Raw genomic sequence first — 21,168 nt, 5'->3', positions numbered from 1 at the left:
TTCAAGATGTGTCATTCAAACTATTATATGCTGAAAATGAATTAAGAGCAACGAAAATCTCTTGTAATGTGTGCTTTCATAAGATGCCTATCTTAACAACTTACCAATGGGGACTTGTTTGAAAAAAATATCCAATTCCTGAGTACCTTTGAAGAAATTACCTAAGAAGCAAGTCACAGAACTTCAACCATATCAATGATAATACCTACAAATTTAGCTCTGAGGTTATTTCTGTAAAAAGCTGTCCAATCTAATTCTGATATTTCTGACTTTCGTGGAATCCTTACCATTGTTGAACAATTCAGGTTATTAATGGAAACAAGATTTTCATCTATGATATAAATCTTATCTGTCTGTTTGAATGTATGTTTGCCTAAAACTTTCGACAGAGGTGACAGATTTTCACAAGATCGGTATCATTTTGAAGCTTGACCCTTCGGACAACAAATATCAAAAAATTGGTCAAAACCATTAATTCCTTCATCCTCAACTGGGTACTTTTCTACAGGGAGGAGTCGCTTTTTTCGCCAATATTTTCGAAAGTCATCACCTCTTTTCGATTGTCTAGCCTTAATTTAAACCTACGTCACTTCCGGTTAGGCGATGGGTGCAACAGCTAACACGTCACTTTTTTTTTTTTCACTTTCTTTTCCTCCTTCGTGATACAGGTTTGAGCCTACCTGCCTGCTTATTACCACTTTTTTTTTTTTTTTGTGCTTGCAATTTTCCTTTTTTTTTTTAGCGCAACCAACACCCTTACATAAACATCCACCTCCTTATCCGCCTTCGCATCATGGGTTTGAGCCTACCTACTTCAACTTTTTTTATTTTGTTTTTTGCTTAACACACGCCTACAAACACCCGGGTAACGCTGGGCAGCCAGGCTAGTCTATCATATAAAGGGCAAAATGGGTGCAAGCGTTTGTGTACGTCCATGAAAGGCTTTTTACATCGGGCTTCTCGCAGTGGATAGATTCCGCGAGAAGTTTTTGCATACTTTCCAGATTGTAAGATCTCGCATTCACAAATGGACATTGTGTCTATCCTTTTTTTGTTTGATTGAGTTAAACAAATTCCCACCGTGTTGTCGTCTCCAGTGTTTGTTTGTCTTTTTCGTATAAAGCAAAACTAGTGGAACGCAACCACCTGGCCTTCAGAACGGATAGTATCTGTTCTGTAATTGGTCTTTGGTCAATGTAGGGGAAACCCTTCATACTGAAACAATTACTATTTATTTGGATACTGCCAGAGTGCCCCCTTTTTTGGGGGGAGCTGATTATTCGCATTAAAAACGACCTTGTGTCGAATTTGCTTTCGTGGAAGATTTAAAAGCAACGCCATTTCTGCAATGACTACGTTAAATCTGAACGTCTTAAACTCCCAGTAGCGCTAAAACATCAGATTTTCTTTTCCACCTTTGCGCCGGGCACGCAGGTTAGTCCTATCTAAATGATAAAAACGTGTGTGTCTACTTTCCTAGATCCAAGATTCAAATTTAATTTTTAAAAATTGGCATAAAAAACATTTAGAATTGGATTCTACATCTACTTTCCACTGATGACAATAAAGCAGAATCAGCAGGATACGCTACCCTGCTGAAGGTCAGGAAGCACAAACACATGTAAATTACAACATGCCAATTTTGAAACCAACTGACAAAAAAGTAACCAGTAAAAATGTCACAAAAGACGCTTTCATCACTTCTAGCATAAGATAATAGGAAGTAAAAGTACAATTATTTCTAATCCGATTTCAGTCTTTATTTTTGAGGTGTGAAAAGTGAACATTGCATTTAGTAAAATTGCGCTGATGAACAATTTTTAAAGTATCATCAAATAAAACTGAATTAAATGACAGTAATTATGAAAATTCAATATGATTCTATACATAATGATTATTATGCCTATTTTTTTCTTTTTTTAAATAATTCCAGCTAAAACTTACTTCATTATAAGTCAATAAAAATGCTGATATGTTCAATTTTGGTAGTGGAAATAAAGCACCAAATGTTATACACATATACTAATTTCAAAATCACGTCACAAAAACTATTAAAAGATACAAATCTGGAATATTGCATGCCTAATCAATACATATTGTAGAATGATATATCCAAATGTCAGCTATTTACACCATGTACTTTTTAAATAGTATCCTCAAGACAATATAATAATTTTATGTAGTGTTTTTCACTTTTTTTATCATGGCGATGTAATTAATAAACATACATACATACATGTTCAACATTAATTTATAACTTGAGAAAAGAAAGAGCTGCATGTTATTAATGATAGAGTTCTTTATATAATTGGTATGTTTTTGTGATTCTGTTGAATTCTTTGCTTGGCACTGATCACACTTGTTCATTTGAGGTAATTCCTTCAACCCCTTCCCTAGTCAAGAAAAAACTTCAGTTGTCCTTCCTCACTGTTTGTGGCACAAATCACTTGTTTTGTATTGTTTATTAAATTGTCAGGTGAAAGTACAGACTAGTAAAAAAAAAATACCTCCTCCACATTTTAAGAAATGGGTTTCAAAAAAGTTCTCTGCATAAGAACTATTGTTTTGTTTTTTTTTGTTTTAACATCTTTATTTTTGTATTGGCTTTGTTCAAGTTAATGCTGTGATTGTTTACAAATGATTTATTTCCAGTTTGTGCGGACTGTTCTGCTTTATGTTAAATGCCCAGAAAAGTTCCTTCTGATTAATGTTTACCAGTTTTAAAATAAGCAAACGAACTTGGCTGTTTTTCAGAATAACAGAATATTTTTTAACTGGTAAACATTAATAAAAAAAGGACTTTTTCATGGTATATATGTGAAGCAGAATGATTTGCATAAACTGGATGTTTTTATAAGAGATTCGTTCATTTTTCCATACAAGAATTTGGGATGCTATTTTTTTTTTTAAATAAAAACGCAACTTTGAGCAAATAAAATTTCGGTAAATGTTACCTTCAACTACAACACTACACCAAGAACTGTAGTTTGGTTCTTTGTAGGTTTTTGAGTCAATTAAGAACGAATATGACATTTAAATCCATCACAAATTTATAGTTTTGCTGATATAAGACATTGTCTTTTTCTTATGCAATAATGTTATGATCTTATGTTATGGTGATCATATTGCTTGGCTTATTGGCCAAACCAACATGGCCACCATAACATTATTATATAGGGAAAATGCAATGTCTTTATCTCAGCAAAACTATAAATTTGTGGTAGATGTAAAGGTCATATTAGTTCTTAACACACCCAAAAATCTATAAAGAACCCAACTAGAGTTCCCAGTGTTGTGTTGTCCTTAAAAGTAACATTTACCGAAAATATTTTATCAGCTACTTTATTTAATGCAACAAAGTTTTATAACATTAATAAAAAAGCAGTCACATCTTTTTTTTTTACAATTCCTGGAATGCTTTGTTTAATAAAAATTACAATTCTTCTTTTGTTATCAACGTTATAAAACTTTCTTACATTAAATAAAGTAGTTGAAAAAATGTTTTTGTTGCTTCTTCAAAGTTGTGTTTTATATATAATTAGCATGGGTGCCCGGCGTTGCCCAGGTGTTTGTAGGCGTATGCTGGGCAAAAAAAAAAAAACGTAGTAAGTAAGCTGGCTCAAACCCATGACGCGAAGGCGGAAAAGAAAGTGGAGGTGTATGAAAGGATGTTGGTTAAGCAAAATAAAAAAGGAAAATTGCAAGCGCAAAAAAAGTAGGAGTAGTAAGCAGGCTCGAACCCATAACACGCCGGAGGAAAAAGAAGAGGGAAAAAAAAACTGTCTTACCGATGTGCCTACTGTGATTTTGACGTACCAGGCGATCGAAATAACACCTAAACAACGTCGTGAACACTAGGGTTGAATGACTTGCAAAAAATGTCAGCGAAAAAAAAAAAATCGACCATCTCTGTAGAAAAGTACCCAGCCGAGGATGAAGGAATTAATGTTTTTGGACAATTTTTTTATATTTGTCATCTGAAGGGTCGAGCTTCAAAATGATACTGATCTCGTGAAAATCCAGCGCCTCTGTCGAAAGTTTTAGGCAGACATACAAACATACATTTAAACAGACAGGCGAGATTTATATTATAGAAGAAAATGTATCCATTAAAAACGAATGAATCTCTTAGTAAAATGGAGTTATCCCCCTACGTGACCTAATACACAAAAGCACCGGTAAATACCTTATAAACAATCAAAGCATTAATTTGAACAAAGCCAGAATGGTGTGTTTTTATTTACATAAAACTCATTTATTTTGTTTGCATTCTATTTCCATTCTTACATAATAATTCTATCAAACAACATGTTTTCTTGGACGTCAGTTGTAAACATTACTAGGAATTATTCTATTTTAATTTTCAATGTTTTTTTAATTTTATGATAAATGGATGGTTTGATTTATGGAATTTGGTGATTTTTTTTCCCCCTTTATAACATTTTTTTCTGTTCAGTTTTAGAAAAAAAACAATTGCATCAACTTGTTTTTTTTTTGTACTCATGCAAAGATAACATGCTAAAATAATGTTATTTTTTAGAAACCCACTTATGTGGAGTGTGTTTTGTAACTATTCTGTACTTTCATCCAAAAACTGAATAACAAAGAATACAGTAAAACGTGAATTTAACTTGAAAATACTATTTATAAAAACACTATCTTCACTGCATAAGCACTACATTTTTTTTTTATCTAAATTAATTTATTTAAATAGGATTATGATTTAAACTACTTTTAAAAATATTTTTTCAAGTTAAAAACAAAAATTACTTGGGGAGAAAGAAAAATTAGTTTTGCTTTAAAAAAAAAAATTGTTTACTTTCAAAACATTGATTTCATCGAAAACACTGTAGGTATGGCCATTTTCTTTTGCTTTGTACATTTAGGCGAATAAAGTTAGGTACAATTTCTTAGAACCACTTGATAGGAAGTTGGAATAATTTTAATATCACATTTGCCATGGTTTATTCATTAAATTAAATGATACATAAATTTTGAAAACGAATTACACATTTTCTTTTGTATATTTGTTGCAATTTTTATATGAAAATAAAGATCATTGTTTATTCGATGCTATTTTCAGTTCTTTTTTTATTAGTTGAATGGCGGAAATGTGCAAGAGTTTTAAATTATAAGGCTGCTGCCGGTACCTATTATCATCACTCCATCTTTCAATTTGCGACCACATGTGAACTGAAAGTAATATATTCTTTATCAGTTATATTCTTGTTCCTCATTTTGGACTTGTGCTACATAGTTCCAGACCGGTATCACGGCAGTGACTGAGGCTGAAGGTGGTTACATTGAATAGATGTCAGCTCTACTACATAATCAAGTTACCTGAATTAGTTTTTTCAATAAAAGTTTTAAAATAAAGATGTAGTGTTGTTTTCTTTAGGGCAACAAATTTATCGTCCCATGCTGTAGAATTTTGTCATTTATTTGTATATGCTCTGTAGTTACATTGAGCTTCATAAATTAAAAGAGAAATATAATTGAATAAACATATTTCCTAATAAACAATATATATATATATATATGATGATGATGATGATGATTGCAACGTCTTGTTAGAGGAGTGCCACTCCCTCAGACACTTAAAGTCCATGAGCCCAAATGCCTGAGGGAGTATCTACACAAAGATGATGTTACAGAGTCTTAGCTTTGTACGACAGCTAAGTCTCTCTCTCAGTTCAAAATGTTGAAATCCAGCAACAAGCAAGAGCAAGATAGCCAGCAACAAATTAAACTGCAGACCAGCTTAATGCAGGTACTGGTCTCCTGCTTTATGCTTTTTTATACCAGAGATTTGCTTCTCCTAGAAAGGTTACCTTCACCACGGCTTACGGGAGCCCTCTCACACATATACACACACACAAATATACATGGTGCTAGTTGGCCGTTGACCAAACAAAATGGGTTCATTCGCCCTTGGAAGGTCTTGTTTTTAATCCTTCAGGTAGACTAGCCGCCCTCCTCACCAAACAAGTCTGGTGGGGGAACCAGTTTAGTCGCCGGTGACCCGACCATGAGGCAGGTAGTACTGGGTTACATGGTACCAGTAGCATATGACATGACCCGACATACACATATATATATATATATATATATATATACACACACACACACAAAGTAGAGGAACCTCCTGAAGAAATGGAGATTGAAAATATCTTTACAAATAAGCAAAACTTAAAAATGTAATGTATCAAAAAATATGACTGGTTTGAACACTATTTCACACGTACATAGATACATACATAGATACATACATATATTGCACACATATATATTGCATGCGTGTATACATACATATATATATTGCACATACCTGACTTGCAAACAGACATCCCGTTGAACTAAGTTTTGGAATGTAGGGAACAGTATATGAAATAGTGTTCAAGCCAGTCATATTTTTTAATACAATATATTTTTGAGTTTTGCTTATTTGTGAAGTTTTATTTTCAATCTCCATTTCTTCAGGTTCCTTCATTTTGTAATCAAAGCAGGTTGTGTTATTCTTTTACTGGAGTTCTGTTTTTTAATTGTATTTTCTCTTGTTTTATTTTCAAATATGTCTTTGTAAGAAACTGGAGGTCAGATTGGTGATCTTTGGTGCCTTTCACTTATAGATTCAGCTCCCTCTTTGGGCATTTCTACATGTTGTTTTCATAAGAAGATTGGTTTCTTTTATTTCTGTTGAATCATTCTGACAGGCGAAACGCGTACAGTGCAAATAAACCATACACAAAAAATTAGAATTTCACATATTATATATATGTGTGTGTGTGTGTGTGTGGAAATGTTTTTTTTCAATTATATTTCACCTTTTATTTATATCAATCCTTTAATTTATAAAGCTCAATGTAATTAAAGAGCATACAACAAATAAATAACAAAGACCTATGTTCCAAATTTCAAAATGTTGTTCATCTTACAATTTATTCCTTTAAGTATGTATTCTTGACAGCACCTGTTTCGTAGCGCAAAATTATCCAATGAATGATTTTGCACTTCAAAACGGATGCTGTAAAGAATTGTGCATGTCAACATATTTAAAGGAATAAATTGTAAGATGAACAACATTTTGAAATTTGGAACATAGCCTTTGTCATTTTTATATAATTCTGAAACTGTCTTTTGTTAATTATTGGATCTTATGATTTTTTAAGAAAATGGTGTAAAATTTACTTGGTTGTGTTTCACTTTCAACTGGTCAGATAAGAAAAGTGCAATGTTCTGATTGCAATTTAACATGTTCTGATGGATTGTACAATTTCAAAAATATTCAGATCGTTTTAATTTTGCAAAGCAAACTAACATGTAAAATGGAGTCTTGAAAAAAAAACAATATATATATATATATATATGTGTGTGTGTGTGTGACCAAGAGCTTGAAATATAAAAAATAACAATAAAAATATTAAATACAAAAAGTAACATCGTGTTTCATGCTTCAAAAAACACTCATAACCTTTAAGTCACTATCCTCGAAGCATACATGGACTTTTAACACATATATACACTTGTGCCCGATATTATTCATACCCCCTCTTGAAAATTGAGTTTATTAGGTGTAACTTTGTAAGAATTTATTGTTTACGTCCATATTGATACATATTCTTAATAAATCTCTTCTGATCATTTTCGTCATTCTAAAATCTCGGGATACTTGTAATAAAAGAAATATACAGCTATTTATAAAATCTGCAATGTTCAAAAATAATCATACCCCCTTATTTTTTCAGTATTAATCGAGTTTCTGACTGTTTGTTTCCTGTTTGATTCTTATTTTGAATGCTTTTATACAGCCTTTGATTAATTTCATTTCGTTTTTTGCATTTTTCAGAAATTAAAATGATATCAACTGAAAACCAATAAAAGAATAAAAATTATTAGAATGGGGAAGAAAAAAGAGCTTAGTAATGATCTTAGGACTAAAATTGTGAATTCACATAAGGATGGTTTAGGTTACAAGTCAATTTCTAAGAAATTTGAGGTCCCTACAGCAACAGTACAGAGCATCATCAAAAAATTCCAGAGCCACCACACAACAAACAACTTGATTGGTAGAGGAAGGAAAAGGAAACTGTCTGCTAGAGCCATCAGGAATATTGTAAGAAGTGTTAATGCAAATCCAACCACCACTACTAAGGACATTTTAGAAAATCTGGAGTCTTCTGGCATAAAAATATCAAGGCAAACATTGCAAAGGACTCTGCATGAAAATGGTCTGAAAGGAAGAAGACCAAGAAGGACTCCATTGCACACCGGAAAACACCTTGCAGCACGTTTAAAGTTTGCTAGGAGCCATGTGAATTCTCCAGAGTCCATTTTCTCAAGTATTTTGTGGACTGACGAAACAAAAATTGAATTGTTTGACCATATGGATGCTTCTTACGTTTGGAGGAAGAAAGGAGAAGCTTACAACCCAAAGAACACCATACCCACGGTGAAACATGGTGGTGGTAGCCTAATGTTTTGGGGCTCCTTTTCGGCTAGTGGTCCAGGTAGTTTGGTCAAGATAGATGGAACCATGAAGAAGGAGCAATATTTGGAGATACTCCAGAAAAACATTAGACAGGATGCGGAGAAGCTCCATTTAGGACCAAACTGGGTCCTTCAACAGGATAATGATCCAAAACATACTGCCAAAATAGTCAAGAAATGGTTTGAGGATAATCAAATTAATGTTTTGGAATGGCCTAGCCAGAGTCCCGACCTGAACCCTATCAAAAACCTCTGGCACATATTGAAAACTGAGGTTAAAAAGCGGAAACCTAGAAATTTGAGGGATTTGGAGAACTACTGCATTGAAGAATGGTCAAAAATCAGTGTTGATGCTTGTAAAAACCTTGTTGATAAATATCCAAAGCGGTTACAGGCAGTTATTAAGAATAAAGGGCATGCTATTGACTATTAGTAAGAGAGGTATGAATAATTTTGAACTAGTGCCATTATTGTTTTTCTTTGTATAATGTTTCAAACTTGCATAATTTATTTATTTGTTGAGTTTAAATTAAATGCTTATGCTTGATTTATTGTTTGAAATCCCTTTAATATTGTCTACCTTCTGGTTTGAGCAATATTCTTATAGAAATCTCAAAGATCCAAAGGGTATGAATAATATCGGGCACAAGTGTATATATATATATATATATATATATGTATTAACTTTTTCAGCTGTTTAAAGTAAAATTATTACTTTAACTTAATTCAATAGCTAAAACACATACAAATTTCAATAGCTAAAACACATACAAAATTCAATAGCTAAAAACACAAATTACATACTTATAAAGATTTTTTCTTTTTCAAACCATTTTTTTTTTAATTGGGCCTAAAATAAGCAACAAATTGCAAGTTGACTGAATTAAGGTACAAATTCATTAATGTTTGTTGATAGGCTGGGAATGCTAATAACATAAGTGAAGTCTAGAATCAAACCCTCCTCACCGTGGTAGTAGTAGAGAGGAAGTGGGGTAAATAGGTAGGATCAGAGTTATCCTGTCGGGAAAAGTTCTTTGTAGAACCACCCATGACACCCAGGGATATTAGGACCATAACCCAACTAATTAGAGCTGTGGTTAAAGCCAGAAAGAATCTGATTTACCAATTGTCACCTTCAAAGCATCTTATCTTTGCGGTTATGAATAATCTGCAGCAACCAAGTCATTATCTGGGACTGTGAACCACTAACGAATTTACTACTCCATGCTCTCCTCAAAATATTTGAATTTTGGTATAGTGTTGGCAAAAAACTAACACATTTGCTGATCCGATGATGGAAGTGTCAAATCATGGGATGATGATGACACATAAAAATGACTATGTTTTTGCCACTGAAACATCAGAATCTTGATGTAAGAAAAAAACCCAAACGTTAATAATGCACTCCCTCTTTTAAGTCTAACATCAATATAGCCTGCTCAGACTTTCTTATATAGGTTATCGTAAAATAAAAGTTCCTCAACATGACACCTCATATCACTTCTACTACAGTGGGTCGACTGATAACACTAGTTTTTATGGAGTTTGTTTCACTTTTAGTAATTCATTCCAAATACATAACTCCTGAGAATCAATCTTCTCCCATCTGACCCATATCTACTTGAAAACTTCACTTCTTAGTGTTATTGCCGTCTATGCTCCCACCCATAACACTATCAAGTTAAAGACTTTCTACAACAACTTACAAGCTACTGTTGACGACGTACCTTCAAGTAATCTTCTAATTATTGCAGGTAACTGGAATGCCAATACAAGCCAAGCCAACATCAGCAGAAATCATATTCTCACACGATTTGTGAAAGACTTGTCAATTTTGCTCCTGAAAACCAAATAATCATATCCAGCTTGTATTTTCAACATCTCTAGTGATACCTAATTACTTGGTGCTCTAATAACAGTGTCACAGCAAACCAAATCAACCACTTTCCTGTTAAACACTACTGGTCATCAAGCATTCATAATTGTGGGGTGCAGAACTCAGTAGCAACTTTGTTTTGGACCATGTAGTGAACTGAAGTGACAAAGTTTCAAACTGAATCATTTATTTATTTATTTGTTTATTTGTGGACTGTTATTCTCATCTTCACAGTTGTCATTTCACATTTCTGACAACTATTCTTCTGGCATATGTCAGGTGGTTAACCGTGACGGGATAGGAATGCTGAGTCCCCACCTGACGAAGGCCAAAGGCATCGTTGGCCTGAAACATAGTGAAACAACAACTATAAAAGATGAGGATAAAAGTCTACAAATAAATAAATAAATAAATATACAAATTACTCATCTCAAAGGATTCCAATAAAATAATAAACCATTCAGTACGGATCCGATGATGGAAGACCAGATAAGAACGAAAAAAACTTGGATTTATAAGACAAAAAATCCAACCTTGATCGTCCCTTTGGGGCCTGTGGCGCAGTGGATAGAGGCATTGAATATCTATGGTTCCAAGTGAGCATTGTCTGAAGATAGCAGTTTCAATCCTACCCAAAGCCAGTCAGAGGATTAGTTGGCCAAAACATGGTGACATAACAACAACTATGGAAGGCAGTAATTACTGAGGATACAGTTAAGAGACTCAGCATTTCTATCCCGTTGTGGTTAACCACGTAACGAAGGCCAGAGGAATAGTTAGCTATAACGTTGTTAAACAACAAATATAAAGATGAGGATGACAGTCTGTATACAAATTACTCATCTCAAAGGATTCCAATAATAAATCATTTATTTAATCCACGAAGGTAGATTGTTCTTATTCTATCGGTCTGACTAGATCGAAGTGTTAATTTATATTTTAGTTATCGACTGTCATAAGGAGTGAACATTCAATATCCAGAAAGCTGTCATTCAGAATTGATTATTAATCAGCGTACTTAACGATTAGTCCAATTTTTCCGACCGACTGAAAATCAGTTGTTTATCCATCAAGACGGGTAAAATTTGTTACTTCCACAAAACTTTCTGACCATTCAAGTCTGGCAAAAGGTCATTTAATATTCTACCAGTTTATCTAATCGATAAAATTGAACTAAATATAATGTTATGTATTAAGAACTCTATGTCAGTAACGATTAAATTAGCTAGTGTGAAATTTGACAAGGGTCACACTGAGTAAATGACGATGACCCATATCGTATGCCCATGTGGACATTTATCGTATGAATTTTACAAAGATTACTAAAATAGTAGTTCAAATAGTAGAAATTATTTCAAAGACTCCAAAGCATTTCTGCTTATTCATCAAATAGTAAACAGTAGTATTACGACTTGTTGCTTCTCATTTGCAACTGACCAGACATTGAAGTCAAATGTTTTATTAAATATCCATATACATGATATTTAAAAATACTATCTATTTTTGACAAAAAAAAAAATACATGTTAAAACATTCTTCACTTCTGGGACAGAGTTAAGAACAACCTGAATAGAACGATAGATTAAATAACAGACTTACAATATCATCATGAGCACAGAAGCAGGAGAAGATGGTGAGCGCTAAAGATTTGAAGACATGTTTCTCACATCCTTCTGGAACTTGAACTAAAACAAAAAATAGAAAGCATTATTAACTGCAGTTGTTCACATAGAACACTTATGAATCGAATGCATGTAAACATTCTTTTTTGCTATCGTAACACTGAGAAACATTGAATTTCAGCTAACAAATTTGAGATTTTCAGTCTTTTTGCAAATTTTGCTGTTAACTATACATTCAAAATGGTTAGATTTTTACATCCAATAAATACAAGATCAGGCTGACAGAATCAGAAGTTTTCAAAGGAGTTGGACTCATAAGAAAATACGAGTGAGAGTTAGAGCTTTTAATCTAAAAAAAAAGAAAAAAGAAAGTCTAAATATTGATTTTAAAATAAGGAATCAGAGTTGGCTATTTGAAAATTCTCAGAGTCAAAATTGAAATTTTGGAAATTTTAAGAGCTTGAACTTCTACCTTCTGCAACTCTAGTTAAAATAACATTTATTACATTTCAGATTTTAACAAATTAAATTTAACCGTAAGAAATTTAACAACCAAACTTACAAATGTAAGGAGAACCAGATTATTATCACAGTAGCCACATTACTCGATATAACTATGAATAGCAGTGTGACCATGTGCTGGGGGCCCTACGAAGAAACTGAAGTGATTAAATATACTAGTATATATTTGAAGAGACGCACTCCAGAAGCCAGAAATGATCAATTCACAAAAGTTAAGAAAGTGTCGATATACAAGTGGAGATATAACAGGATTGTTTCGTCTATGAATAGGTAAAACATTGAAAGCGGAAATGACAGATACAAAGGTCAACTGGGGTGTGGAGTAAAAGGGAAAAAAAAGAAAAGAGTTGCGAACATCTTCAGTATTTCGTGTTGCTGGCGTTCAGATTGTGCGGTGTGACATTGGTGGCGAGAAGCCAGGTGTGGTTGATTGGAAAAGAAGAGGGCAGAAACAAGCTGTTGTCGAGCGAGTGACTCACTCCTTCCCGAACCCCAGAACCGAATCCTGATCGTAACATTAGATGGGGTCAGGTATAGCATGAGTGTCGAATGAAATTCAAACTGAGACTGAAAATAGTCGGTAGTCAATCAGAATGTGTATTGCCTGTGATGAAAGAATTTATTCTATTTGATTGTTTATAAAAGCGAATGTGCAGAGCAAATTTATCAGTTTTCAGTAATTTTTTTTTTTTTTTTTTTTTTTTACTTGAGAGTCACCACTTATCAAGACCTGAAGGACACTCGAGGATGAGAGTTAATGAATGTAAGGTTAATGATGTAAATTGAGTAGAATTTGATTATTTATGGGGATGGCTCAACAAGAACTTGTTTATATTGGATTTGAAGGCTACCATGTTGTATTCAACTGGGAAGCAGGCCAGTGGAACAATGTTCCACAGGTGGACAGTTCTGGGAAAGAAGCTTTTTTCATGGAATCTGCATTTAGATTTAGGCACAGATAAAGAATGGCGGAAATTGTATATAATGGTTGTAGCTAGTCAAGTGTTTTTTGTGGAAGTTTAGCAAGAGGGACCATACATTGGAGTTCAGTCAAGCACTTGCCATAAAAATAACAATAAAACTGAGATAAACATGTAACATCTCTTCTGTGAGAAAGAGGCTGCAGGGAAGAGAAAAGGGCATCACCTATTAGGTTTCAAAGTTTTGAAGTCTATCAAGGCAGAATAGGACGCCTTGAGCAGCTTCTGCCCAGATTTGTGAACACATGGGCTCCTTCGCTCGACAACAAATGCCGTCTCTAACATTGTTTCCATCTTCTTCTCATTCATCTTCTCTTCTGGCCGTGTCGTCCTCTCTCACATTGCCAACTGCCGAGGGAGGCATGCACAGGTTCACAGGTATAAAAAATTGAAACACAAAAAAACACATACCCACACACTTTCTACAAATATCAGTTGCACTCTACATGTGTGTATGACACCATCGACCTTCTTCACGCCACGGTTCACCTCTATATTCTTTGAAGGCCATGTTTGTCATTCGATATCAGCTCGTCTTGTTCTCCTAAAGTTCTCTCAATCTGGTCCAAATCACAACCTGCCTTCAACTGCGTCAAACTCATAACCATCTTCAACTATCGCAAACCTAAAACTGTCCCTATCGTAAATTGTTGCAAAACTCATCGCAAACTAACTCTAAACATATTTACCTCTATTGTTTGTTTTTTTGTCCGAAATCACTGCCACACCTTGATTAAAAATTCTATTTTAGCTTTCCTTTATTTACCTTGATGAACAACTTCCTCTCAGCATTATAAGATGAAGAATAACAAGAGTGGAAAGTGGACTTGAGTTTACCTTCAATAGCCGCATAACATTCCCTTCTCTTATTTTGTCCATTAGTCTTCACATTCCATGAGATATGTTTCTGACAAAGTAGAGAGAATTGCTGGGTTTTTTTTTTTTTAGTTAGAATCTATCTAACACTTATTGGCTAGTTTTCGATTTTAAAGTAGTATAATATTTTTTAGCTGCTTACATCAAGTGGCTTCATGCTTTGTCTTGAAAGATTTTTATTAAACAAAAAACAAATGTGTGGAGTAAACCTGGGAAAGGGGTGGTGCCTTTGATTACAACTTAATCTAGTAAATAATGCAAAGGGAACATTTGGTTATTTTTATAGATATATATTTTGTTTTGTATACATTTTCTAACTAGTGTTGGTGTCGCCATGTGTGCGTTGCTTTTCCATTTTGTCAATAAATTTATATTTGAAATGAAAGGAGTTCAACCTCTTAGAAATTTTTCCTACTAACTAAAAATTAGTTGTTTGTCCATCAACTGAAACGAGTAAGATGTGTTACTGCCACAAAACTTTTCTGACCAGCCTAGTCTGGCAAAAGGTCATTTAATATTCTATCAGTTAATCTAATCGATAAAATTGAACTAAATACTGTTATATATTAGGGACTCTATGTCAGTAGCAATTAAGTTAGTGTGAAGTTTGACAAAGGTCACACTGGGTGCATAAAAAACATTGTTTCCAGGGTTGAATGAAAGAAGGATGACAAGGCAGAGGCAAGAATTCAAACACTGTAGACAAAACAGGAGTCAAATGATATGAGGATATGTCGAATGACATCACGTTTTCGATTAGAGAGACAAGGTTTTTCAGATTAGTTCTCTCTAGGAGCCAAGTGAACCAGACACGATCTATGATGTAGAAAACAAATAATCTCAGTGATTGTTACCAATGCTTTTGTCCATCTGCGTCACTCATTTCTTAAATTAGGAAGTTATGTTTAAGAAGTGAAGAATTATTTAAGATAACATTAGTCTCTTTCTCCTTATTAAATTTTCTCCAAATAAAAACCTTGAAGAAAACTCAGTGAACATTTTTTTGTGTCTTTCCTGATGACGAATCACAGCCAGAAGAAAAAAGATGAAGCGAATCATGCAACAAACACTAGACAGGACAGCGACCATGAAAAGTGGGAAACATGTAAAAAAACAAAAAAAAAAAAAAAAAACAGCAATGTATAATAAACACTCCAGCACATATGTATAAAGAGGTTTATTTTTGCTTATTGCATACTCTAATGAAAACATTACAATATTTTCATAATCCAATTCATATAAAAAAAAAACTGTTACATGTTTGATCTGATTAAAAGACAATATAAAAAGAAACAAGAACAGATTCATTCGTGAACTTTGAACTGTAAATTTGCACATTTATCAACGAAAATAATGTTGCAAACGTTGATGCAACCAAGTGATCTTTCAGCTTTAGACATATTTCTATATATAAGATTCACTTCTAAGTTAATTAACTGATAATTAGGATTTTTTTTTTTGAATAGGTGTAAGGGTCGATAATGTGAGCTATATTTAATCTTATTTAACTTTATTCAACAGGATTTAAAAAAGGAGCAGAAATCCTTCATTAATATCCAGATACTTCCAATTTTTGGTAAATTTTGATAGGTATTAGACATCATAATATTAAAAATTAATATTTCCTAAATTTTAGTTTCTTTGGAGTATTTTAAAGGGGTTTTATGAGGCATAATATAGACAACCTCCTATTTGGAAATTCAAGCATTTCAGATTTGTATTAAATTTGATTCATAATAATTCAGCACCAATTAAACAAGATTCCCTAAATTTCAATTTCTGATTAAAAACCTTTTGCTTTAACTTTCAGACATTATCTCAAATTATGTATTTTGATCAAAATTTGAATAAAGATTTTAGACATAAGGTTTAGTGGCAATATATGTTTATTTTAATTTTTAAAATAATATATATAGAATAGTATTGCAAAAATGTTCTGTTCAGGGAATTAATATTACCCGTCCTCAGATTGGTATTTTACTAGTATACATATATATATATAAAATTCAAATAAAAAATTGAAAGAGAGCAAATAAATGTTTCACCTGTACGCAAAAGTCGATTGAGAAATTTGAAACCAATTCCTTCAAAAATAGTTTTTTGTGATTCCGGGTCACATTTTTCTGCTTTTATAAGTTTTGTTACCTGAAATTAAAAAAAAAAAAAACTTTAATTATAGAATAATTTATTTTTTAAAACACTAAATTAAAAAAAAAAAAAAAGATTTTTGAATGGTAATGATTACATGATACTTAGGTTTGTGAGTTTTTGAGATGGCAATTGATAATTTTTATTATTTGGACTACTTAGTGTAGAATCAAGAATGCGCTTACCTTTCCTCTCCACCATTATGGACCATTTAACTAATTTCAACATATGTATTCAGTAGCAATTAGTGGTATGCTAATTGCCATTGGACCAGCCTACAATTAGTCAGGGATGGTGGATTGTTCTATTTTGAGGCACCTGATTCGCAAAACATGCCAGGAGGGGCAGGTGCTACTCTACAAATGCCAGCTGCTCTGGCATTCAAGGGTTTTTACTGTTCTAGACTTCTGCCAGGAACTACACTCTGTCAATTATCGCATCCATTCAGCACAACATCTTCATTGGATTAGCTGGCTCACCCTAGCAATATTCCACAAAATTGAAAATTGAAAGTGAAAACCTAGCTAGTGAGGGTTGAGGATATGTGTTGAATGGGTAGAAATGATATGAGAATGAACAGATGAAGTAATGTGAATGTTAAAAACAGATTTAGATCTGATGACATCAGAGGAACGTGTACAAAACAAGAGACTTCTATGGTATGGTCACGTTGAAAGATTGCATTATACATTCATATCACAAAATTAAAGAAAATCAAACATTTAAATAAAATAGAAACTTATGAAGTTAATTTGTATTACAAAAAAAATTACCAGAAACACCAAAAACATTATCGGCGTGAACACTGTTGATTCTTTCGGTCAATTAGTTTGTCTATGCGAGGAATTGTTCGTGACATGCTATTTTCATGCCACCATCATCTTTCCACAACAACAAAGTCAAAGTCATATTGGATATATAGATCCAGGTTTGTTCCTATTTTAGACATGACACAACTTGAAAAGAAATTATTTTTAAATTATCAAGTACTTCAATTACTTACCCATAACTATATAATTTTTACCCCCTAGGGGTAGATTTAACCCCGATTGAGAACCTCTGCACTAGAGTATCACTGGTTGTAGTTATAATTTCCTATATACTGTCCTAAGCACACCAAATCTAACCTTGTCTTTAAGATTCACATGACACATCCATTATATCATTTTCATATTTCTCTCCATGCAACACATGTCCTCAACCTTCACTGGTCATGTTTCACTTCCATGCATTATCAGACAATGTACACATGCCTGATAGACTTTCCATTGGTTGATAGTGGTAATTCTCTGCTGGTTAGTAATGGCAGAAATTATCTAAACTTAATCCACCCAATCCAAACTCTCCTAAGATACAAAATACATCCAGTAAGTATAACGTGTAAACACAAAATTAAGTGAGACTTTAACGAGATTAATGCAGTTCTAACGTTTGCGTAATACAGTAACCAAGATTCTTGGAGTGCATTATCCAAAGAGTTTTCAGAACCTAAAATAATTTTAAAAAGAAGCACTAATGGAAAAAAAAAAAAAGAGGGGGGGGGGGAATGGCTTGAGGTCAGTAAGATACAGTTGATATGAAAGCACTTATTATGTCAGCATTTTGTATTTGGTGAAAGGAATGTGTAGGAAGATGAAAGAAGCCAGTCATTAAAAGAAGGAACGAAAAGAAAAACAGGAAATGTTCTAAGAATCGTGGGGGGGGGGTACAGAATTTAACAAATTCTTACTTTAAGATTCAATTTTAATATCTTTTTTATAAGGAGAAAAAAGTAGTAGTTTTGTCCTTCCAAATAAATATATGAAAGCTTAAATTATAATATAAAGAAAAGGGATTAAAAAAAGGAAAAAAGGAAAAAAAAAGGAAAAGAAAAAGGAAAGAAAAAAGAAAAAAAAAAGGAAGAAATACAAAAAAAAGAAAGAAAAACAAAAACAAAAAAAAACAAAAAGAAAAACAAAAAAGAAAAAAGGAAAAGAAAAAAGAAAAAGAAAAAAAGAAAAAGAAAAAAAGGAAAAGAAAAAAAGGAAAAGAAAAAAAAAGGAAAAGAAAAAAAAAAGAAAAGAAAAAAATGAAAAGAAAAAAGGGAGAAAAAAAAGAAAAAGAATCCAAGTTAATAAACAGATAATGAAAGATATGAATAAATGCAAAATTTTCCTGATTTGTGTTGAACTGCAAGATATTTGTTCACATTACATTGAAATGGCACGTCTGTTAACTTGCTTAACATTATTGACTGCCAACAACTTTATTCGAATATATTATGCCTGAATGAACAATTTCAAATCTGTCTACACATATGTAGGTGAAAGGATGTGATTGAACCTGGATGATAGACATTTCTTATTGATAGGTTTTCAGTTTTCTATTTCTTGAAACCCACAATTGCTTTACTATTTTCTTCACCTCAAATAACATGTATAAAGAGCTGCTGTGGTAGGGGCTACATTTATAGGGGAGGCAACCTGAATGTAGAGTTGGGCAGCAAGATGTTTGTTCACATTACATTTGAATAACCTTCTTAGTGACACTCAATATGGTTTCCGGTCTGCTAGATCTACAGCAGATGTGCTTACAGTTATATCACATAGGATTAGCAAATCTCTCGACGGTGGCAATCTTTCTAGGGCAATTGCTCTTGACATATCTAAAGCCTTTGATAGGGTATGGCATAAAGGTTTACTTCATAAGATCGCGAGCTATGGTATAGCTGGAAAAGTCTTCTCAATTATTAAATCATTTCTTTCTGATAGGTTCATAAGAGTAGTAGTTGAGGGGCAAAAATCAGAAGCTCACAGTATTAATGCCGGTGTCCCTCAGGGGTCCATCCTGGGCCCAACTCTTTTCCTGATCTACATTAATGATCTTCCAAATCACATCCTTACATCATTTGTAGACATTTATGCTGACGACACTACCATTTATGGTAGCACATCTAAGACAGTAAACGACCAAGTTCTCTCCAATTCTCTCTCCTCTGATCTTGAGCATGTAGTACAATGGGGAAAGGAGTGGCTGGTTACTTTTAATGCATCTAAAACCAAGCTTCTCTCCTTACATCATCAACATTCTAATCCACATTTGGCATCAATTGAAATGAATGGCTCTCGTCTTCTGGAGGCCTCAAGTTTTGACAAGCTCCTGGGCTTGACCATTACTCCTGATCTTAAATGGAACACGTACATCAAATCTGTTGCCAAGGCCGCTGGGAAAATGGTGGGATCTTTCTATCGATCCGGTAAATATCTCACTGCTGATGCTATTCTCTATCTATATAAGAGCCAGGTACGTCCAAGGATGGAATACTGTTGCCACATCTGGGCAGGAGCTGCTAGAAAGGACTTGTCCTGCCTTGATAGAGTTCAAAATAGACTTCGTAGCCTCGTAGGAGATGTCCTTTTCTCCTCCTTGCAACCTCTATCTCACAGAAGAGATGTAGCGAGTTTGTCTCTGATGTATCGTTATTTTCATGGAAAGTGTTCGACTGAGCTTCAATCTATGGTCCCCCCTCGCCAAACTTTCACAAGAAACACTCGTCTAGCTGTAAACACTATCAATAATTTCCCCCACTCTTTATCTGTGCCTAAACCTAAACGTAGATTCCATGAACAAAGCTTCTTTCTTAGAACTGCACGCCTGTGGAATTGTCTTCCGTTTTCCTGCTTTCCGGCTGACTACAATATGGTTGTGTTCAAGTCTAAAGTAAATAAGTTCTTGATGAGCCGTTCCATATAAGTTATCAAATTTACCAAATTTTCATTACCAATGATTACTATATTGTCCAATTTCTACTGTACACACTTTAACCCTTATCCTTGAGTGGCCTCTGGGCCTTGATAATGTGGTGATGCCTTTGTAAAAAAAAAAAAAAAAAAAAAAGAAAAATTTCTACATGTGCACACACTTGGGGAAACAGGAAGGAGATTTCAAAAGTAAGCGGTCCAAGGAAAGTAGCTATTAGTATAAGAACTCTTCCAGCACCTAGAAATCTAGAAATGAAGGGGTGGGATTTTGTTGTTCATCAAGTGAGCTAGGAGTATTTTTGTTGGCGGAGTACAAGTGTATTAGACCACATTTCATGGAAGTAATTAGAAAATAAGTGGGGGGGTGCAACAGTATGGCTATGTGACGAACTGTATGATAGAAATTATTTCTTGCACTCTGTCTAACGAGAGAAAAATGGTTGGTACACTAATACTGTACAGCATTTCACATTTTCTTAAGGCAGAAGCCATTGCGCTTGCTGGTACACAACCCTTGGACAGTTAATTATTTTGTTAGATCTTATAAGCAACAACCAAGTCATCTTTTAACATAGAAAGAAATTTTAAATCAGAATATGATATTTATAATCATCTATATAAAGTAGTAGTGTTCGTGTGTGTCTGTGTGTACAACTCTCCTACAACCCACACCACTGGACCGATTATGACCAAACATGACATGATGATGGTCCTCCACCTAGGGATAAAGCACACCATTTTTCATGTGAGTCTTAGAGACAGCTTTAGCTTTGATGACCTCAAAGGGAAATCAATCAGGACAGTATATGAATATGTGTACATAACAGGAGATTTTGTTGGTTTGGTCACATTGAACGGTCTTGAAGTAGTTTAATTTAGTTTTATGTCAAGGGAACAAAGAGTGGACACCATTTGGT

The 21,168-nt window shown here is 33.6% G+C and overlaps 1 protein-coding gene across 1 annotated transcript in view; it reads right to left on the bottom strand.

Moving 5' to 3' along the window:
• Nucleotides 1–21,168, bottom strand: part of LOC145266779 (neurochondrin-like) — a 106,448-nt gene that overhangs the window by 73,418 nt on the left and 11,862 nt on the right. Inside the window, exons 2-3 of the mRNA XM_080122650.1 lie at nucleotides 16,409–16,508; nucleotides 11,963–12,048 (exon numbers count right to left, since the gene is read on the bottom strand). Of these exons, the coding sequence (XP_079978776.1) occupies nucleotides 11,963–12,048; nucleotides 16,409–16,508 (186 nt within the window). The remainder of the gene's footprint in view (nucleotides 1–11,962; nucleotides 12,049–16,408; nucleotides 16,509–21,168) is intronic.

The sequence above is a fragment of the Euprymna scolopes genome, chromosome 4, assembly GCF_053919585.1.
Source record: "Euprymna scolopes isolate OS-2025 chromosome 4, ASM5391958v1, whole genome shotgun sequence".
Taxonomy (NCBI): domain Eukaryota; kingdom Metazoa; phylum Mollusca; class Cephalopoda; order Sepiida; family Sepiolidae; genus Euprymna; species Euprymna scolopes.
The sequence above is the reverse complement of the archived record's forward strand: the minus strand, read 5'-3'. Positions and strand labels throughout refer to the sequence as shown.